This window comes from Thamnophis sirtalis, unplaced genomic scaffold, assembly GCF_051295495.1.
Source record: "Thamnophis sirtalis isolate CommonGarterSnake01/CBP01778 unplaced genomic scaffold, rThaSir2_p1.2 scaffold_2, whole genome shotgun sequence".
NCBI classification, from domain to species: domain Eukaryota; kingdom Metazoa; phylum Chordata; class Lepidosauria; order Squamata; family Natricidae; genus Thamnophis; species Thamnophis sirtalis.
This window is the reverse complement of record NW_028261382.1, coordinates 75,139,897-75,162,328: the sequence shown is the minus strand read 5'-3', so window position 1 is coordinate 75,162,328 and position 22,432 is coordinate 75,139,897. Positions and strand designations below refer to the sequence as shown.

Genomic DNA, 22,432 nt, shown 5'->3' with positions numbered 1-22,432 from the left:
AACAGAAAGTCCAGGTGCCTCCTGAAAAAGCACCTTTGGGACAACTGTTACTTGGAAGACTGAGAATCTCTACAGACTTTTAGCCATACAATTTGGGATGAAGACCCTTTGAATGGTGTGGGAAGAGGAATGGGTTTCCAGATGAAAAATTGCAGACTACAGGAACCATTTGCACCACTCAGGTGAACCTGAGGACACAGGTAAACCTCCAAGTGGCCTCAACAACCCTCTAAAAGGATGCAAATGACCAGCTGTCTGCAAAGAGTATCAATCCTTCCCTTCCCCACCATCCAGTCAGAGCTGAAGAAGCTTCTTGGATGAGAAGTGAAACATCTTCAAAAGACCAAAAAAAACCCTCAGAAAGTCCAATTGCCTCCTGAAAAAGCACCTTTGGGATAACCATGACTGGAGGATGGAGAATCTCTACAGACAATTGTTCCTTAGAACCCCCAGCACTCTATCTTTGGAAGGTCTTTTCTATCACAGCCATTTATGATCACTTCCTCCAACCCCCATTCTTGATTGCAGAATGAGAGAAAGTTTACCATTCTTTGAGCAGAGAGAGCGCTGACGATCTTGGCATTTCTGTACTGGTCAATTGGAGCAAAAGGAGCTGAGCAGGGACTGTTTTTGCAATATCTGCTTTCTGTTCTCCACATTTCATAGTCAGCAGAAGCGACAGAAGTTTGACAGCACTTTGTGAGAAGGATGCAGTTTGGAACCAGCGGAGGATAAGGAGCTAGCCAAAATAATAAAAGAGAGGAGTAGCAAAGCCTCCCGAACATCAGCTCTTCATGCTAAATTATTAAATTCAGCAGGATAGCAATACTTTTTTTTTAAATCTCTGGTGGGATGATTAAAAACAGCATGCTACCTCTGTCAAAATGTTCCATTTAGATACCATTTTCTTTTCTTCTATTGAGCTTTTCTTCCTCAGAGAGATGTACAGACACGTTTCACTGAAATTCCGCAGTTCTCAGAATCCCCACAAGTGCTTTTTGTACTTTAAATAAAGATGGATACATCTTTAAATCCGCTTGCAATTTGTTGGAAGCCACGAACACGATCGAGGCCCCATTAAACACTTTTCACCTCTTCAAATGCCATGAGAGCAGTAAGCAATTGAGATTAAAATGCTAAAATTTGAGGTGAAAGTGAAGGAGATACAGATTGCCATATTGTGGGTGGTATGCATGATGCAGGAGATGACCAGGCTGAGCCAGAGGAAGAGGTCAAATGCATCATAGGTCTGGAGTCTCTGCACGGCCACAAGAGAGCTAAGTCCAGCCCACCTTGAATGCCTCTTAATTCCTGCTTATTTCATGAGTAGCTCAGATTTTGTAGAGAGCTTAACCTTGCAATAAATCTTTATTGCCTGAATCTCCTCGCTTCCTCAATGCTTGACACACGTATACATGTTCACGTTTGACAAAAATATTTTATCCGGTATAAAACTATAGCCCCGCTTGAAGCTTGGATACTGGCTAGAATAGAATAGAATAGAATAGAATAGAATAGAATAGAATAGAATAGAATAGAATAGAATAAGAGAACAGAGTTGGAAGGGACCTTAAAGGTCTTCTAGTCCAACCCCCTGTTTAGGCAGGAAACCCCACCCCACTTCAGACTAATGGTTATCCAACATCTTCTTAAAAACTTCCAGTGCTGGAGCATTCACAACTTCTGGAGGCAAGTTGTTCCACTGATTAATTAACTGTCAGGAAATTTCTCCTTAGTTCTAAGTTGTTTCCCTCCTTGATTAGTTTCCACCCATTGCTTCTTGTTCCACCCTCAGGTGCTTTGCAGAATATCTTGACTCCCTCTTCTTTGTGGCAACCCCTCAGATATTGGAAGACTACTATCATGTCACCCCATGTCCTTCTTTTCAACAGACTAAACATATCCAGTTCCTACAACAGTTTTTCATATGTATTTGCCTTCAGTCCCCTAATCATTTTAGTTGCTCTTCTCTGCACGCTTTCTAGAGTCTCCACATCTTTTTTATATCATGGCGACCAAAGCTGGATGCAGTATTTCAAGTGTGGCCTTAGCAAAGCATTATAAAGTGGCATTAGCACTTCACGTGATCTTGATTCTATCTCTCTGATTAACAAAGTGTTTTTTTTCAAGCTGTGAAAATCGAATTAACTGAGATTCTATATCCTATAATGGACATTTCTGCCTTTGCAGAGCGGCAGAGGTAGAAGACCTAGCTCATATCCTATTTGATTATTGCCTGTATAAGAGGGTCAGAGACAGGTACCTCGGTATATATATATACTAAATGAATGACCTATTGGGAACCCCTTATTAAAACAATTTACTTTATGTGTGGCTAAAATTTGAAAACAACATTTAACACCACACAGTACTTGAACAAAATGGTTTGTTTGATATCGGCATATGAGAGTCTGATTGGGGTAGATTTTAGGGGTGACACCAAAATATAATTTTATCCTATATTATTTATCCATAGAGTAAATTATTGTATTTTATTCCAATCTTGTTTTAAATTATATTTTATTTCAATTTCATTTTAAATTGTATTTTTTTTCCAATTTCATTGTAAATTGTGTTTTATTCCAAATCTATTTTAAATTGTTTTTATCGGATTTTAGTCATAATTTGTATTTAGAACGCTGTACGTTGATATTGGCCCATGGGCTAATTACTAAAGTAAATTAACTAACTAATTAACAGAGGTTGAAATGCACAGGTACAGTATAGGTGGTACCTTGCTCAATAGGAGTAACTGTGAGAGGGATGTTGGAGTCCTAGTGGACAACCATTGAAATATGAACCAGCAGTGTGCAGCAGTTGCCAAAAAAGCCAACACAGTTCTAGGCTGCATCAACAGAGGGATAGAATCAAGATCACGTGAAGTGTTAATACCACTTTATAATGCCTTAGTAAGGCCACACTTGGAATACTGCATTCAGTTTTGGTTGCCACAATGTAGAAAAGATGGGGAGACTCTAGAAAGAGTGCAGAGAAGAGCAACAAAGAGGATTAGGGGACTGGAGACTAAAACATATGAAGAAGAGTTGCAGGAACTGGGGATGTCTAGTTTAATGAAAAGAAGGACTAGGGGAGAGATGATAGCAGTCTTCCAATATCTCAGGGGTTGCCATAAAGAAGCGGGAGTCAAACTATTCTTCAAAGCACCTGAAGGCAGGACAAGAAGCAACAGGAAACTAATCAAGGAGAGAAGCAACTTAGCACTGAGGTGAAATTTCCTGATAGTTAGAACAATTAATCAGTGGAACAGAAATTGCCTCCAGAAATTGTGAATGCCCCAACACTGGAAGTCTTTAAGAAGATGTTGGATAGCCATTTGTCTGAAATGGTATAAGATTTCCTGCCTAGGCAGGGGGTTGTACTAGAAGACATCCAGGGTCCCTTCCAACTCTGCTATTGCATTGTCTTGTATTGTATCAGTTTCACTGTATAGTCACTGGTTTGAGATAGGGAGCTATTTGAATTGAATAGATAAATAAATTAACTTAAATCAGGATGCAGTGTCAGAATTGCAGTCCAGAGAAACCCACCTTAAGTGTCCCCAATGGAAGCCCCCTGCTAATCTCATCCATACATTTCTATTGTAGCCAATGTCACAATCAAAATTGTTTTATGTTTTTCACCCCTAGAATTGGACAGATGACAAATAGTTGAGGATGAGTGAAAAAGAATCTTACCCAAGTTATATTTCACAGCTAAACATGCTGCTAAATATGAAGGCTTCTCGTTGCTTGCAATCACCGTTTCTTAACAAAGAATTCCATTGTGGTAGTTATTGACTAAAGTTACGATTTACAAAACACAACTTCTGTGTATTTACATAACATGCTGTGCCCAATTAAATAACCCATATCACGACTTGTTTATTTTAGTGATGCATTTAGATTTATAAAGGCTACCTCATTCAGCACAGTCTCCTGATGGCACATGATTAAAATCCATGCAACGCCTTAAAAATAAACAGAAAAACATCCACAAAAAAATTGAAGATTAAGTGGGGACAGGATGCCATAGCCAAGACAAGCTAACCCACTAATGAGCCCCAAATCTATCCCAGAGCAATTATTATATATATAGGCTACTTGTTGGAGATAAAAATATGCTGAGGGATATGCTGAGGCTGCCACAAAGAAGAGGGGGTTAATTTATTCTCCAAATCACCAGAGGGCAGGACAAGAAAGAATGGATGGAGACTAATCAAGGAGAGAAGCAACCTGGAATTAAGGGGAAACTTCCTAACAGTGAGGACAATTAACCAATGGAACGGCTTGCCTTCAGATGTTGTGGGTGCTTCATCACTGGAGGTTTTTAAGAAGAGAGGTAGACAGTCACTTGTCTGAAATGGTATGGGATCTCCTGCTTGAGCAGGGGGATGGACTAGAAGACCTCCAAGGTCCCTTCCAGCTCTATTCTGATTCTGATTGAATGGCTTCCCCAAATTTCAACATATCATTTAGATACGTTGACGCAACAGTTTCCAAAATTCACAGTCAGTATGTGAATTTAAGGATTTAATATCAAGGACAGTTCCATACACTGAGCCCTGGTGCAGCAGTGGTTAGAATGCAGTATTGCAGGCAAACTCTTCCCACAGTCAGGAGTTTGATCCTGACCAACTCAAGGTTGACTCAGCTTTCCATCCTACAACATTTTTTTTGTGAGCCAAACCGGCAGTAATGCCGGTAGCAACCCAACCCTGGTGTCTCAGCCCAATCATAAAACCGATAAATAAAACAATGATAAAAACCAGGAAAACAATAACATTAAAATGTTGCACTGGGTTTTCTTAAAAACAACACCAAAAACAAAATCAGGAATAGAATATCAACTAAAAATAATGAACCTGCCAAGGCAGCAACTACAGTCTTGGACCTTGGAGCTGTTGTTAATGAGCAAGTGTTATTTGGAAAACTACCCTCAACATAATGTTTCGTGCTATGCGAGCCATCAGATTATGCCAATCACATCTGAAGGCTGCCAGAAGACAGCCGGCTGTCATGTCATTTGACAAGATGCATGTCCTTTCCCACATTGCTGTTTTATTCAAGAGATTGCAAATGTTATATTTGGACTGATAACCGATAACGGTAGGATTGCTACAACAAGTAGAAATCTCTGTTTGCAGAGATTTCTACTTGTTGTAGAAACACCCAAACAACGTTAACAAACATCTGAAAATTGAACAACTACAGTTAAGATTAATATATTATTTGTTTGCTTTTAGAATATAGAATAAGAGAGTTGGAAGGGACCTTGAAGGTCTTCTAGTCCAACCCCCTGCTCAGGCAGGAAACCCTATACCATTTCAGACAAATGGTTATCCAATCTCTTCTTTAAAGCTTCCAGTGTTGGGGCATTCACAACTTCTGTAGGCAAGTTGTTCCACTGATTCATTGTTCTAACTGTCAGGAAATTTCTCCTCCGTTCTAAGTTGCTTCTCTCCTTGATGAGTTTCCACCCATTGGAGAATAGTTTGACTCCTTCTTCTTTGTGGCAACTGAGATATTGGAAGACTGCTATCATGTCTCCCCCTCCCCCAGCCCTTCTTTTCATTAAACTAGACATACCCAGTTCCTGCAACTGTTCCTCATATGTTTTAGCCTCCAGTCCCCTAATCCCCTTTTTTGCTCTTCTCTGCACTCTTTCTAGAGTCTCCACATCTTTTTTATATCATGGCGACCAAAACTGAATGCCAGTATTAGAAGTGTGGCCTTACTAAGGCATTTTATTCATAATCCTATGGTACTTTCTTACTGAAAGAATTATTGGGTTTTTTTAAAGCATCCCAAGCTGTCTTGTAAATAAATAGTTCTCTCTCTGAATCCTACATCCCACATATCACTTCCAAATTCAGTTAATCTCTGTATATGATTTTTAGAGTTCAGAAGTGTAAGTGGGCCTTAAATAAGCCTATCCTGGATTGCATCAATGTAATTGAACTGACAGGTAGAGTAATCCTACTTACCTTTTGTAACAGTGTTGGTTTAAGACCCTCTATGAAACTAAGAAATATTTTGAGACCAAGTAAAGGCCAGCCTTGGAGAAAGTTTACTATTAGTAGTCAGAAAGCAGACAGGAATCTTGTCAAACTAAATCAACTATTTGCATCACTACATATATACTCTGGGAATAGTTAGGGAAGAGCCTTCTTATCCAGAGGTGATATTCAGCAGGTTCTGACCAGTTCTGGAGAACCGGTAGTGGAAATTTGAAGTAGTTCGGAGAACTGGTAAATACCACCTCTGGTATTATCCCTCTTTCTCCTAGTCAAACTGAAGAAGCCAGATCTTGATAGCCTTCCAAAATTTTAGCAGAATGAGGTCATTCTAATCTCTATCACTATGATGTTGAACCTATGGTACACGTACACGTGCCACATCCCTCTCTGCGGGCACGTGAACTATTGCCCAGCTCAGCTTCACCACACATGCATGCATGCCTCCCACTGGCCAGATGGTTTTTGACTCTCTGCAGCGCATGTGCAAGGGGTGGGCTGCATGTGGGAGATGTGTGGGGAGCAGGGGTTTACAGCATGCACACAGCCTTTTTTTGCTCCCAGGAGGCTGCAGAAAGGCCTATAGGCCCAGAACGGAGCACGAGGGGGTCACACATGCATTGCATTATGGGTGTTGACATTTGCTCATGTTTGTGCACATTTGCAGGTGCTTTTGGCACATGACAACAAAAAGGTTAGCCATCTACTTCACTCCACTCCACTCCACTCCATCTGGGAAGTGCCCAGATGTTAATTGCCTTGATGGCATTTCATCTACAGAATTTAGACTTTTAAGAACTTCATTTTCACAAATTATTCACTGCAAACTTTCTTGACTTCAGGGTTCTTTGTGTTGTCAGCTTGCAGCATGCCCAGATACCTGTAGTGGTCTTCTTCATTCAGCCTCTTGATAAAATTTCCATACAGGACGTCTTGATTTCTTCAGTTTTCACCGTTTTCCTCCTGTTGAAGGTAAAGATGGCATTCCTAACTCCACTGCAACATTTTGGCAGCGTATATATGGAGAGTCTTGAGCAGTGATTCTATTTCTGATGGTGTGGAATATAGAATCACAGAGTTGGAAAGGACCTGGTAGGTCATCTAGTCCGACCCCCCACCTAAGCAGGAGATCTTACACCATTTCTGACAGATGGCAGTCCAGTGTCTTCTTGAAACTTCCAGTGATGAAGGTCCCACAACTTCTGTTCCATTGGTTGATTGTTCCCACTATCAGAAAATTCCTCCTTATTTCCAGATTGGATCTCTCCTTTGATTTGTTTCCATCTATTGTTCCTTGTCTGGCTTTCAGGTGCTTTGGAGAATAGCTTGACCCCCCTCCTCTCTGTGGCAGCCACTCAAATACTGGAAGACTGCTCTCCTGTCTCCCCTGGTCCTTCTCTTCACTAGACTAGCCATGCCCAGTTCCTACAACCATCCATTGTAGGTTTTAACTTCCATCTCCTCATCATCCTGGTTGCTCTTCTCTGCACTTTCTAGAGTCTCGACATCTTTTTTCATAGTGTGGTGACCAAAACTGGATGCAGTATTCTAGATGTAGTCTTACTTTATAGAGTGTTGACGTATGACTGTTTTTCTACACTTAGGACCATTGTAGCATCCCCACAGTCACTTACTCCAAATTCTGACACTTGGCAGCTGGCTCATGTTTATGACGGTTGCAATACAGCTTTAGATCGTCCAGATAAAGGAGGTGAGGTTTTTAATGTTGGCTTGATAGCCATGGTCTTCCATATCGTTGACATAAGAATCAATGAAATGACAAATTGTTGTGGGGACAGTGAGTCTCCTTGAAAGATTTCTCTCGTGATATTAACCTCTCCAAGTCTATCACCATTGATCAGCAGCTGTGTCTTCCATCGCTCCATTGATCTTTGCACAAAGCTTCTGATGTTTCTACTGACCTTGTTATTTCTGGGCCCTTGATTATCTGATTAAATGGTAGGGAATTGAATTTCCTCTTGTAATCAATCCAAGCTACATTCAAGCTTAATCAGTTCAAGATTGTTATATGTGGTTAATCTTTGGTGAGATTCACAGCCTTTGGGGCTGTTTGGTAGCTCAACAGCTCAAGTCCTAACCAAGGACCTAGGAACTGTTAAGGTAACATCAGAGGATATAAGCTGTTCCAAGTAGGGTGGTTTTTTTGTAGAATCAAAATGTTCAAGTCCGATAAATTTAGGATTTCCAAATAGTGAGGTAGCCCTTGAGGTATTGCTCCAAGGGCTCCAATTACAATCGGGAAAACACACAATTTCTTCTTCTTTCTCCTCCTCCTCCTCCTCCTCCTCCTCCTCCTCCTCCTCCTCATCCTCATCATCATCATCATCATCATCATCATCATCATCATCACTATTACTATTATTATGTTAATCTTTGGTGAGATTCACAGCCTTTGGAGCTGGTTGGTAGCTCAACAGCTCGAGTCCTAACCAAGGACCTAGGAACTGTTAAGGTAACGTCGGAGGATATAAGCTGTTCCAAGTAGGGTTTTTTGGGGGTAGATTAAGAATGTTCAAGTCTGATGAATTTAAAATTTCCAAATAGCGAGGGTATTGCTCCAAGGGCTCCAATTACAATTGGGACAACACCTGATTTCTTTTTCCACAGTCGCTCAACTTTAATTTGCAAGTCCCAATACTTTGTGATTTTTTCTTGCTGTTTATCTTCAATTCGTGCATCTCCAGGTATTGCAATGTCAATGAACCATACTTTTTTTCTTTTCAACTATTGTTATGTCAGGTGTGTTGTGGGCCAAGTCCCTGTCAGTCTGAATTCTGAAGTCCCACAAGATCTTGATTTTCTCATTCTCTAAAACCTTCTGAACCTGATGTTCCCAGTGGTTTTTGCTGTACTCAGATCCAAACTTTTGGCACAATTTCCAGTGAATGATTTTAGTAATGCGGTCATGTCGTTGTAGGTAGTCAGTTTGTGAAATTTTGCTGCACCCACTGATCAAGTGGTTGACTGTCTCATCATTCTCATTACAGAGGCAACATTTGCTATTGGTGGTAACATGTTGAATTTTTGCCTTCATGTAGTTTGTGGCTAAGGCTTGTTCTTGAGCTGCCAAAATAAAGCCTTCTGTTTATTTTTTCAGTGCTCCTGATCTTAACCAGTTCAAAATTAGCTTTTGGTCAGCTTTGCCTTCAATACTTTTCAAGTATTGGCTATGCATAGCTTTGTTTTTTCCAATTTTCAGCTTGCTTCTCAATTACTTCTTTCTTATATTCTGCTTTTGATAGTTGTCTTTAAAAGGCCTCCTTTATTTACTTCCTGAATCATTGGCTCTTCACTTTTCTGGATGTAATCATTCAAGCTGTGTTTTTCTTCTTCCACAGTCTGTTTTACTTGTATGAGTCCTCGACCACCCTCTGCTCTTGGTAGATATAATCGGTCAACATCACTTTTAGGGTGCAAAGCATGATTCATTGTCATAAACTTCCTTGTTTTTCTGTCCAAATTGTCCAACTCCATCTGGGTCCAGTCAATTATTCCTGCAGAATATTGAATCACAGGTATAGCCCAGGTATTTATGGCTTTTATGATGTTTCCTCCATTCAATTTGGACTTTAATATCTTGCGAATTCGTCAAATGTTATTCTGTTATTCGACAAAAATATCATGCAGATGAAAATCGTGCCATAATGGCCTGTTATTACAACTCAGAGCCAGAAAAAAGAGGCTATTTAAAGCAAATGTATGAATTATGGAAACAACACTATCCAGATTCAAATGTTAGTGAACAACGACTAGCAGATCAAAGGCGATTTATTATATGGAATAAAGTGTTTAGTGAAGTTGAACTTGAGGAAATTCAGGCAAATTGCAAAACTAAAAAGACCACATCACAAGCTGAAATAACTGATACTCAAGACACAACTAAAGACATTGTAGTAGAACTCCCAGAAGAAGCTGTCAGGGAGGAATTATTATTTTATTTTACAATTGTATCACAGCGGCCAGTTGTTTCGCCGGATTTGGCATTGGTTACTAGTCGGGCCCCACCCAGGGGCCTAGGACGTCGTAACGTATTTTCGTAATATGCATGCAGATCCAAGTAGTGCGGCTTTTTGCATTTGACTGATGGTGATTTTGTCAATTTTTAACTGTTTTAAATGTAATTCCAGTGCTTTTGGAATAGCACCCAGTGTGCCAATTACCACTGGAATTACCACTGCTGGTTTGTGCCATAGTCATTGAATTTCGATTTTTAAGTCCTGGTATTTTGCGATTTTTTCATGTTCCTTCTCGGCGACCCTGCTATCACCTGGTATTGCAATATCTATGATTGTAACCTTGATTTCTCAACCAGTGTGATGTCTGGTGTATTATGAGCCAGTATTTTGTCTGTTTGTATACGGAAATCCCACAAGATCTTGACCATCTGATTTTCGGTGACTTTTTCAGGCTGATGTTCCCACCAGTTTGTTGCTGTTTTAATATTAAAATTTTTGCACAAATTCCAATGGATCATTGGTGCTACTGAATTGTGCCGCAATTTATAATCAGTTTGTGCGATTTTTTAACAGCAGCTGAGCATGTGATCAACAGTTTCATCAGCTTCTTTGCAAAGTCTGCATTTGGCATCATCAGAGGATTTTTCGATTTTGGCCTTAATGGCATTTGTGCGGATAGCTTGTTCTTGCGCAGCCAGGATTAGTGACTCTGTTTCTTTCTTTAATGTACCTGTTGTTAACTATAACCAAGTTTGTTCACTGTCCACTTTATCTTTTATTTTTTCCAGAAATTGGCCATGCAGTGCTCTGTTCTGCCAATTCTCCATTCTTGATTTTATCACATCTTTTCTGTATTCTTGTTTCGTCTGTTGGGCCTTCAGTAGATTTTTGTTCTTTACTTCGATTAATAGATATTCTTGACTTTCTTTTAAATAATCAGCCAGTGCATGTTTTTCTTCTTCAACTGTTTGCTTCACTTGTAATAATCCTCTGCCACCTGATTTTCGGGGCAGATATAGTCTATCAGTATCACCACGTGGATGTAAACTGTAGTGCATTGTCATTAGTTTCCTGGTTTTTCGGTCCAAAAGGTCCAAATCAGCTTGTGTCCAGTTAACTATACCAGCTGTGTATCTTATAACTGGTATTGCCCAGGTATTTATGGCCTTGATTGTATTTCCACCATTCAATTTAGATTTCAAAGTTTTCCTAACTCTGTTGGTGTACTCTCGCCTGGCAATAGTTTTTACTTCTCCATGCTTGATGTTATCCAACTGCAGAATGCCTAAGTATTTGTAGGCTTCATTTTCATTGCATTTAATTAGTTGGCCATTGGGCATTTCAATTCCCTCACATGCAGTGATTTTGCCCCTTTTTATGGATACAGTGGCACATTTTTCCATGCCAAACTGCATTGAAATATCAGTGCTGAATACTCGGACTGTGTTTGTTTATTATTATTATTATTATTATTATTATTATTATTATTATTATTATTATTATTATTATTATTATTAATAATAATAATAATAATAATAATAATAATAATAATAATAATGATGTGTTATGTAGATTAGATTCACAATCTTAAAACTGGCGGAAATTTGATCATTCGAGTCCTGAATCAAAGACCTAAGAATGATTAAGGTAGCATCTAAGAATACGAACACTTCCAAGCATGGTGGGGTGCTTTTTTAAAAAATAAGGTAAATTACATGTGGGTAGACACTAGGAGGCAGTTGCATGGAAGCACTTGGCGAAGACGAGGCAGGGCAAGCATCGAAGCGAGCCGGTTCGGGGGCATGGCCAGCCAGCTATCACTACAGGTTTGGTGGCCCACACCTAATTACTACTACCGGTTCTCCTGAACCGGTCCAAACCGGAAGCAACCCACATCTGGAAGGGATCCTTCCTAGTTTCTTGCTCTGTAAAGGGAGGGGGATAGATGTACTTTCAGGTTTGCAAGATGCTGTTAATGTAAACTTTAAGTTAAGCAAGTGCTCCTAGATTTGCTTCTAATCTGGACTAGCTCGCAAGACTGACACACAAAGAAAGAGGCACTAATATAGTCAATGAGATAGAAATTGGCAGCTGCCTATTTAGGAAACAGTTTACAATGAAACCTATTTCTTCACGTTTCAGAAATACAGCCGTGAATGCTGGCAGTCACATGTTGATAACTGTCAACATTTACTCCTAAAATCTTCTCAGTTTCTTGATATTTGCAAAATTAATCTGGGATTATCACCAAATTTCAGACATTCATTGAAACATATGTGAAGCTGATAATGGCGGCACAGCCATCTGTTGACACAATAGGGAAATAATATAATGTTGCACGCTATGGACACAGTCCAAGCAATATGAAACCCCTTAGATACCCCCACAGAGAGAACTGTGCATATGGTTATTCTTTTTTTTTTTGGTAAAGGTTTTTTATTTTTAAACAGACAAAGATGAACAAAATATAAAACCTTCAGCAATTACATCGATTACATATAGTGTGTCGTTTGGTTACAGACTTCTTTCCATAATCATCACTTTCAGTTGTATATAAAATCACAAATTATCCACCATTTGTTCAGTTACAATTGTTATTCCTTAATTGTTTAAAAAAATATTCTAGCTTTAGGTTCATATACTTGCATTGTTCTTAGTCTATTTAATAATAATATGCCTTTATAATATCACCTATATCATTCTATTATTCTTACAGTATAAAAAATTCTCCAACATTTTTCATTTCCATGTTATTTTTTCTAACCACTGAGAGAACAAATCCCATACCTTATAAAATTGTTCATCTTCTTGTTCTCTAATTTCAAATGTCAATTTACTCATTTCAGCACATTCCATTATTTTTCAAATAACTTCCCCCTGTGTTAGTATTTTCTCATTTTTCCAATTTTTTGCAAATACAATTCTAGCTGCCGTTATGACATTTACAATCAAATGGCATATGGTTATTCTTATTTTTTTTTAATAATCATTATTTTGGAAAGATTGCAGTTAAAAAAGATAAAAAAATAATGCAAACTAAAAAAAATAAAAGACCAAAAAAAGTGCAAAAAAGAAAAAGAAAAATATTAAATAAAATAAGAATATAGTAAAGAAAAAAATGAAATGCATATACACATAGACAGACACACACAGAGAGAGAAACAGAGATATTTCTATTTGTTGATACACATGGATGTATAAGCAAATATAAATATATCTGTATTTCTCTCTCTCTCTGTGGCCGGCATGACTAAATGCCGAAGAGGCATGGAACGCTGTTACCTTCCCACCAGAGGTGGTTCCTATTTTTCTACTTGCATTTTTACGTGCTTTCAAACTGCTAGGTTGGCAGAAGCTGGTACGAGTTGGCCATTTCCACCCAGTCACATGACCACCTAGCCACCAGGATCATCAGGCAGATCATATTAGTGGTCTGCGGGATTTAATAGTATGAATTTAGTGGTCCCTGAGGTCCGAAAGGTTGGGGACCTCTGGTCTAGCTATGGAAGGTGACAAATCGCACAAACGATCTTCTATGAGAGTTTGGAAAATCAGACCTAGAAAGTTTCTGTAGGAGCTTCCATAAGAGAGAATGATTTCAGGGTCATAGCAGCCTGCTGGGGTAAATGCAGCTTCCAAGTCTAAGATGGTGCACTTCATCCTGTTATGTTCTGTCCACAGGTCTGAAGAGGACATACACTTGCAACGTCTGTAACGTCACTCTAAACTCAATAGAACAGTATCACGCACACTTGAAGGGCTCGAAACATCAGAACAAGTAAGTCTAATTTTGTTAGCTGTGGTTGAGTGAATGGGACATAGACTTATTTCCCCTTCCCATTATACCAGAGGTGGGTTCCTACCAGTTCGCACCTATTCGGTAGAACCCGTTCGTCAAATCTACCAAACCGGTTACAAGAGGTTCCACCAGTGGACCCGGAAAGCAGGCCACACCTACAGAAGAGGTTTCAAAATTTTTTGAAACCCACCACTGGTCCTTGGATATGATTATTCTACACTATCATGCTCATATTTATAAAACTCAGTGCCTCTGTGAAAGGTAAGGATGACTACTGCGTTTGTGGTGCAATCAGAACATTGTGTGTGTTGAAGTTGTTTTAACGCAAACCAAAGATGCCTTTTAAAAAACAAGTTTCATATTCTTGTGTAGGCCAGTGCTGTGTGTGAGGTAATTTAAGGTAGTTCTGACAAGTGTCGTCAGCATCTTCATATGCGGTCACATGGGTGGCAAGCCACTCCCATCCAGTCACATGGGCAGCAAACCACTCCCACAAAAGAGGCCACACCCACAGAGTAGGTTTGAACAATTTTTGAAACCCACCACTGCATTATACTGTATTTTCCAGAGTATAAGACACACCTTTCTCCCCCCCCCCCAAAAAAAGAGGGTGAAAATCTGGGTGTGTCTTATACACCGAATACAGTATTTCTGGTCTCCCGAAACTCCACCCCCTTTACAAAAATGGCCATGAATAGCCTTTAGGAGGCTTACAGAATGCTCCTAGGGGCTAGCGAGGACAGTAATGAGCAAAAAACAGGATGGTTTTTTTTGGTGATTTCCCCCCGCCCAATCCCCAGGAACACTCTATAAGCCTCCTAAAGGGTTTGCCTGCCCATTTTTTGACAAAAAAAAAAAAAACAGACCCGTTTTCACAAAAAACGGGCCATTTTGGGGAAGTCTGCAGAGTGCAAAAACTTTTTTTAAAATTTGCCTCTTCAAAATCTTGGTGCGTCTTATACTCTAGTGTGCATTATACTCAGAAAAATATGGTGATTAACCTGCATTTGTGAAGATTGGATGCAAGCAGAATTTTTTTAAAAAAATTAAATAACCAGATTAAATGGAAATGAAAACAGAATTTAGCTCATACTCCCAATCTTTGCTGATGTGGTAGACTGTGTGTACAAAGAGGGAGGTGGTGTGATGTGCTACAGTCAAGTGACAGTTCCCCAGAAAGGAAGGAGCATATTTCGAGGAGGGCGACAAGACAAAGAGGCAGCACATTCAGAGCTGATTTGAACAAAAGAGAAAGAGGTTTGGCCTAGCCACTCCAGAGAATCTCCCACCGTATATCTGTTATGGGCATATTAGTATAGGTTTAGTCTGGCAACAGTCTGCCTATATGGTGTGTGCAAATAAAGAATTGAACAATTGGACTGTGTTGTGGCCTGCCAGAAGCCAGTGGAGCTGGGGGCAGACTCAGACGGTGAGGAGATTGGGGAGGAACATGGGGCAGTCTTGGAGCCTGGAGAATGCTTGGACAAGGGCTCCATGTCGGAGGCAGAGATAGAGCCAGGGCCATCTGACAGTTATCAGCTGCCTTCGGAGTCTGTTCCCAATGTGCGCATCGCAATGCTACCAAGAGAAGGGAACAGCTAAGGAACAAGGGGTGACTCGGGAGTAAAGGCACAGGTGGATGGTGAATGGCCCCTCACCTAGGGAATAAAGAGGAGCGAAAGGGGGGTGGAGTTTGTAGGAGGCAATTAGTTCAATTCATTAGGGTGAAGATCTGTTCCTGACTTCTTGGCAAGTAATTGCTGCTACAGCATGGCGTTTAGAAGATATCAGCCTGGAGCTCTCCAAGCCTAATAAAGGTCTGTAGTTGTGAAATCTCTTGAAAGACTGTTGGCTGGGACTTTGCTGGAGAGGAATTCCCTTTAACCTAAATAAAATAAGTTTTATCGGGATTAGGAGTCGGCTTCATGATCTTGGGAGATCTAGGTCAGAACAGTTCTTTTCTGTGTTGTTCTTGAGCTAAGCCTGACAGCTGGCACATATGTAAAAAGCCATGAATGTGGAATATGCCATATATTCAGAAAAGCAGAACGAAGGGGGAAGAAGGCCAGCAGGAGGCTGTCAAAATTGGGAAGATGGAAATCGGAGGGGAGATTTTGATGCCGCATCTATGCATTTATAAATTGTTTATGTGTGTGAGAGAGACACACAGAGAGAGATTAAAGTGAAGCACTTCAGTGCGTGATGAATAGCACTTATTTTCTGGGAACAAAAAGAAGAGTTTAACTTTGCTTTGCCAATTTAAATCTGCCTCTCACCTCGCCACAGCTCTTATAGTCTTGTCTATTATGTTATTCACATCTAGTCGTAGCTGGTGTGCCTAAGTGTGAATTTATGAAAAAGCGATACTTTTGATGTTTTGTTTTTAAATTTTGGTTGTATTCTCTTTTTACATCCTAAGAAATATTCCCTTATCACTAAACGATGGTGCCATGATTTTTTTAAAAAGGCCTCTCTCCAGCATTTGCCCTAAGACACTGAGCTTGTTGATTAGAAAGGTCGGCGGTACGAAACCCTAGTGCCACATAATGGAGTGAGCTCCTATTGTTCCAGCTTCTGCCAACCTAGCAGTTCGAAAGCATGTAAAAATGCAAGTAGAAAAATAGGAGCCACCTTTGGTGAGAAGGTAACAGTGTTCAGTGAACCTTCGATGTTAAGTCATGCCGACCACATGACCACGGAGACGTCTTCGGACAGTGCTGGCTCTTCGGCTTTGAAACGGAGATGAGCACCGCTCCCTAGAGTCACGAAGCTGTGGCACACTAATTATACAGTTGCACCTTTTCTCCATTGCTTTATTGAACTCATTTAAATGTTTTTTTAAAAGGTATGTAGGAGAGGGGAAGGGATGGGCAATAAACCATTTCTTCAGAAACAAAAACCAAAATCCAGACTTCTTTTCTATACATGGTTAGATTCTATTTCACCTATGACCAATTCAGAAAGCAGTCTGGAAATATGAAATTGCAAAAATCTCACCAGGTCTAAATCAGGTTAATCCACCTCCCTCCCTCTCTCCCCTCCCTTCCTGCCCCTCTCTCTCCCCCTCCCTTCCTTTCTCCTTCCTTTCCTTTCTCCCTCCCTCCCTCTCTCCTGTCTTCCCTTGTTACTCTTTCCAACTCTGCAGTATGTTGCAAATAGCAATAGCAGATTTATATACTGCTTCATAGTGTTTTACAGCCCTCTCTAAGCAGTTTACAGATTCATCCTATTGCCCCCCAACAATCTGTGTCCTCATTTTACTCACCTGAAATGGATAGAAGGCTGAGTCAACCTTGAGCCAGTGAGAGTCGAACTGCCGACAGCTGGCAGTCAGCAGAAGAAGCCTGCAATACTGCATTCTAAGCACTGTACCACCACAGCTCAATAAATTAAGTAATAGGGCGTGAAACACAGTGAGCAGGATAGATCTCCAAAAATTAAAATGAGAGAATGAAGGTGGTAAAAGGAAGGTGTGAGACTGAAAACAAGTTTGATCTAGCAAAGAAATGCAGTGTGTGTGGGGGGGGGGGGAATCCAGAAGAAATTCTCCAATGCATTCTTGTGGGAGAGGCAGCTCAGAATATTGGCAACTGCTCGATTCTAAGCCTCCACAATATTCTGATCATGTGACTCAGAGGTGCTTTTTTGCAGCCCAGCTTGTATTTCACAGTACACAAACATCTATATGTGCAACATGAGGGCAGAGCAGGGACTCACAAATGCAACATATTATTTTGTTATTTGGAAAGGAAATACAGGTGTATCTTACCATGTTGCAGGTAAAGGGGTTGGGAAAAATTCCCAAATGGTGCTCTGCTTGTTTTCCCTGTGTTATTTTTCATCCAAAAATAAACTCTCTCATTGTAATAGCTTCTACTTTTCCTTTGCAATTTCCTCTGCACATCTCATTACTCTTCAAGGCTGCAGCCAATATGTTTCCACTGAGGTTTTTTTTAAAATTGTTCATATTCTTCAGAAATGCAAATTGTTTTGCTCTATACCTTCTTGTACTTTTTGTGTGAAAGACACAAAGCTTACTTTATTAAGGAGAAGTTGGCCTTCCCTCTAGGGGGATTTTTAATGGAGCTAGCCTAGTTTCAAATTGAATTGCTAGTGGCACACGTGGGCAAGGTGAACTCTTAAGATACACTCAAAATGTATTATGGTTGCAGAACGGATTGCCTGAATTCAGCAGAACAAACTACTCTTGATCCGAGGCAAAAAGCCAAAGAGTGCTAATCGAATGGAATAAATTTAAATCTCTGAATGATGCACGTACAGTAGATATCTAGATGAAAGGTCACACAACTGCCGTCCAAGTAAATTCATATCTGAATACATTCAGAGAATTTGTCTACTTCTAATTCATGTTTAGGAATAAATTGGAACTTTTGTGTACAGTGGTACCAGGGGTGGGTTTCAACCGGTTCGCGGCGGTCCCTGCGAACCGGTTGGTCGGCGAACCCGGAAGTAAGTAACTTCCGGGAACGGCGAAGGGCTCACCCGCCTGCCCGCGCTCCTTACCCGGTTTTGACGAATTCTGCGCTTCCACGCATGCGCAGGACGCATACGGCGCCTGCATGATCCTCCAGGAGCAGCTGGAGCATCGCACAGACGCTAGTACGCATGCGTGCACCGCGCGCGTGCACGAGGACGCTGCCGGCCCCGTTCCAACCGAACCGGTTGGAACGGGGCGAGAAACCCACCCCCGAGTGGTACCTTGGCACTCATCATTAATTCGTTCCAGGAGGCATGAAAACAATGGGTACCAAACAATTTTTTCCCAATAAGAAATAATGTAGCCGACACTGACAAATTCTAGCTTGTGTGTTGAGTACTGAAGAAATGATGAGTATCGGGACAAAATTTTCACACCGAAATGCATTGAGTACCAAATTTGATGAGTTTCAAAGCAGTTGAGTACCAAGGTACCACTGTAGATAAAAATAAATAAAGAATAATGCATAAAAATGGACTTCTCATGTCCTGTGGACTTGGAATGGGAAATCAAGAAGAATTCTCTAGAAAGATGTGGTCAGAAGCACATAACATAGGTCTATTACAGTCGGTTTATTTAGCAAGAGAATTAAACTTACTACATTAAGAGAAAGTTGTACCTTGTAGAACATGTTAGGCAAATTAAATATATTCCTTACATTGATCTTAGATGTTGACCCATAGAACATATAGTCAAAATATAAGATAAATATAAGGAATATATTTAACTAGCCGTTAACCTGGCATTCCCCATGTATTAATTTATACAAGGAAAATGTCTGGACCAAATGTAATTTCTAATGTTGGATTTTCTCCCTTAGCAGAGGGAGCCTCCTTGTGGAATACTGTGAAACTATTATCCTGGCAACTCCACTGCGCTGTACAGTAGAAGCCATTTTACAGCGGTACAGTAGAAGCCATTTTAAGGCACAATAGGCTGCATCTTAACAGAACACACACCCTGAGGGGTGTTAGGGGTGTCTTATCCCTACAATATTTTTCTACAGAGAGTAAGTGATCTGTATACCAAGTTTGGTTGAAATTGCTCGAGGTGTTCCAGAGTTATGCAGGAACATACACACACACACACACACACACACACACACACACACACACACAGAGCCATTTATATATATAGAGAGAGATTTGCTTAATATGTAGCAATGAACCCAAGCAGCTATCAAAAAAGAGAAGAGACATTGAGGGACAAAAGAAATCCCAAAATTTCAAAGAAAAGATTCAGGAGACTTTCAGAACAAGCCATTCTAATAACAATAGCAAAAGACAGGAGATGAAGGGTCTGTGATGAATGAAAATAGATTTAGAGTGTCAAGCATGAAAAGATAGGCAATGATATCTCACTCAAGAATCTTGAGAAGTAGAGAGGGAATCTTGACAAGACAGTAAGGGAAAGAAAAATGAGAAAATGTTTAAGAAGTTGAAAGGAATCCCAGGAAAATGTACAGATAACAATATTCAAAAGTAATCACAAATGGGAATTGATGGGTTCTTAAAGAAAGATGGAAAAACTCCATACTTAAACCTTTTTACAAATGGAGTTGCAGTATGATTCAAATGATATTCCCTCAGAGATACAGAGATATCACTGACCCCGATTATGTTCAGGAAGCTGTTAAAGATCCTGGTTGTGGCACCAATTACAGTTGGTGTGGCACCAATTATAGAGAAGATGGGAGAAGGCCAAGAAGACTGGTATGGACATGTCCAGAGAGCAGCATCTTTCACCAATGCCAAGACAGCCTACCAAGTAGAAGTCAATGGCCAGCAGGCTTGCAGGCATCCACACCAGAGATGGCAAGACACCATCAACAATGATATGCAAGCTGCAGGCCTGCGCCCTGGAGATGCAGCTGATTGCACAAAGTGGTGTTCAATGATCTGAAAAGTGAACCCTGCATCTGGGGGGAAACAAGGAGGAGGAGGAGGGAGGAGGAGGGAGGAGGAGGAGGAATAGAAGAAGAAAAAGGAGACAAAGAAGAGGAGAAGGAAGAGAAGGAGGAGAAATAGAAGGAGAAGAAGAGGAGGAGGAGAAATAGAAGGAGAAGAAGAGGAGGAGGAAGACAAGAAGAAAAGGCGGGGAAGAGAAATAGGAGAAGAAGAGGAGGAGGAGGAGAGGAGGAGAAGAGGAGGAGGTAGAAGAGAAATAGAAGAAGGAGGAGGAAGAGGAGAGGAGGAGGAGGAGGAGAAATAGAAGGAGGAGAGGAGGAGGAGGAGGAAGAGAAGAAGAAGAAGAGGAGGAGGAGAATAGAAGAAGAAAAAGGAGACAAAGAAGAGAAGAAGGAAGAGAAGAAGAGGAGGAGGAGAAATAGAAGGAGAAAAAGAGGAGGAGGAAGACAAGAAGAAAAGGCGGGGAAGAGAAATAAAAGAAGGAGAAGAAGAGGAGGAGGAGGAGAGGAGGAAAAGTGGAGAAGGCAGAAGAGAAATAGAAGGAGGAGGAGGAAGAGGAGGAGGAAGAGAAGAGGAGGAGGAGAAATAGAAGGAAAAGGAAAAGAAGAGGGGGAGAAAGAAAAGGAGGAGGAGAATTAGAAGAAGATGAGGAGGAGGAGGAAGAGAAGGAGGAGGAGGAAAAATAGGAGGAGAGGAGGAGGAAGAGAAGAAGAAGAAGAGGAGGAGGAGGAAGAGGAGGAGGTGGTGGTCATCCTCTTTTCCCAGGCTTTGCCGGTAAGTGAAGGTGGAGCCCCTGCTGGATGTGCTTTTCTGATTAGATATTTCCTTTAGGATACTTATGATCCCCCCCCTTATTTCCTTTTTTTAAATTTACTTTTTAATGGTACACTGCCTAGAGCCAATAGGAATTGGACAGCCTATAAATTCAATGCATGTATAAATAAATAAGGAAGATGGTGGCCAACCATCCATGCAATCATCAAAAGCAAAGCTCAACTGAATGCCATCAAATTAATTTTTCAGCTTTGATCTACACCCCTTTGGAAGAAAAAAAGTGTAATAAGGTGAAGGCCAAGGGATGGGACTGAAGGCATAGTAAATATATATATAGTTGAGAGTCAGAGAGTCAAGCAACCAAATATCAATTCAGCAGTGGTCTCTCATTGTTATGGTCCAGGTTCCTGAGCATCTTTACTTGATAGGACTTCTTCAAGGTCCTGATTTTTGTAGGACCATAACCCTCATATAGGAAATGATTGCAACAGTTGGTTTTGGGACTGATAAAAATGCAGGAGATTCATTATTAAATAACAAATTTCTCAATTCTTTTATTCTTGTTCTCATTTTTGTTGACAAATTCTAATAAATAAAAAAGGGATGCAGTGGCTCAGTGGCTAAAGACGCTGAGTTTGTCAGCATTTCGGTGGTTCGAATCCCTAGCGCCACGTAAAGAGTGAGCTCCTGTTACTTGTTCCAACTTCTGCCAACCTAACAGTTCGAAAGCACGTAAAAATTGGAAGTAGAAAAATAGGAATCACCTTTTCTGGGAAGGTAACAGCGTTCTGTGCGCCTTTGTCATTTAGTCATGGTGGCCACATGAGCACAGAGAGCACCATCCCCTAGAGCTGGCAACGACTAGCACATATGTGCGAGAGGAACCTTTACCTATAGATAGATAGATAGATAGATAGATAGATAGATAGATAGATAGGTAGGTAGGTAGGTAGGTAGGTAGGTAGGTAGGTAGGTAGGTAGGTAGGTAGGTAGGTAGATAGATAGATAGATAGATAGATGATAGATAGATAGATAGATAGATAGATAGATAGATAGATAGATAGATAGATAGATAGATAATGAATGAATGAATGAATGAATGAATGAATGAATAAAATTATCTCTGAAGAAAATTGCCTCTTTGCCAGACTATGGGAGGGAGGGAGGGAGGGAGGGAGGAGGACACTATAGCAGTGTTGCAATATTTGAGGGGCTGTCCTAAAGAAAAGGCCAACCTATTTTCCAAAGTAGCTGAAAGCAATGAAACAATGGATGGAAACTAATCAAGGACAAAAGCAACCTAGAACTAAGGAGACATTTCCCCACAGTGAGAACAATCGATCAGAAATTTTGGGTGCTTCATCAATAGTGGCTTTTAAGAAGAGACAGAACAGCCACTTCTCTGGAGTCTCCTGCTTGAGCAGGGTGTTGGACTAGAAGACCTCCAACGTCCCTTTCAACTCT

The 22,432-nt window shown here is 40.5% G+C and overlaps 1 protein-coding gene across 2 annotated transcripts in view; it reads left to right on the top strand.

Annotated features, from left to right (window-relative positions):
- The window catches only part of ZMAT4 (zinc finger matrin-type 4), a 214,857-nt gene that overhangs the window by 176,067 nt on the left and 16,358 nt on the right, over window positions 1–22,432 (top strand). For both annotated transcript variants that reach the window (XR_015695364.1, XM_087703765.1), the window contains exon 6: window positions 13,672–13,768. Coding sequence is in view for 1 of the 2 variants with exons in the window: in XM_087703765.1 (XP_087559891.1) it covers window positions 13,672–13,768 (97 nt within the window). In the remaining variant the exon portion in view is untranslated. The remainder of the gene's footprint in view (window positions 1–13,671; window positions 13,769–22,432) is intronic.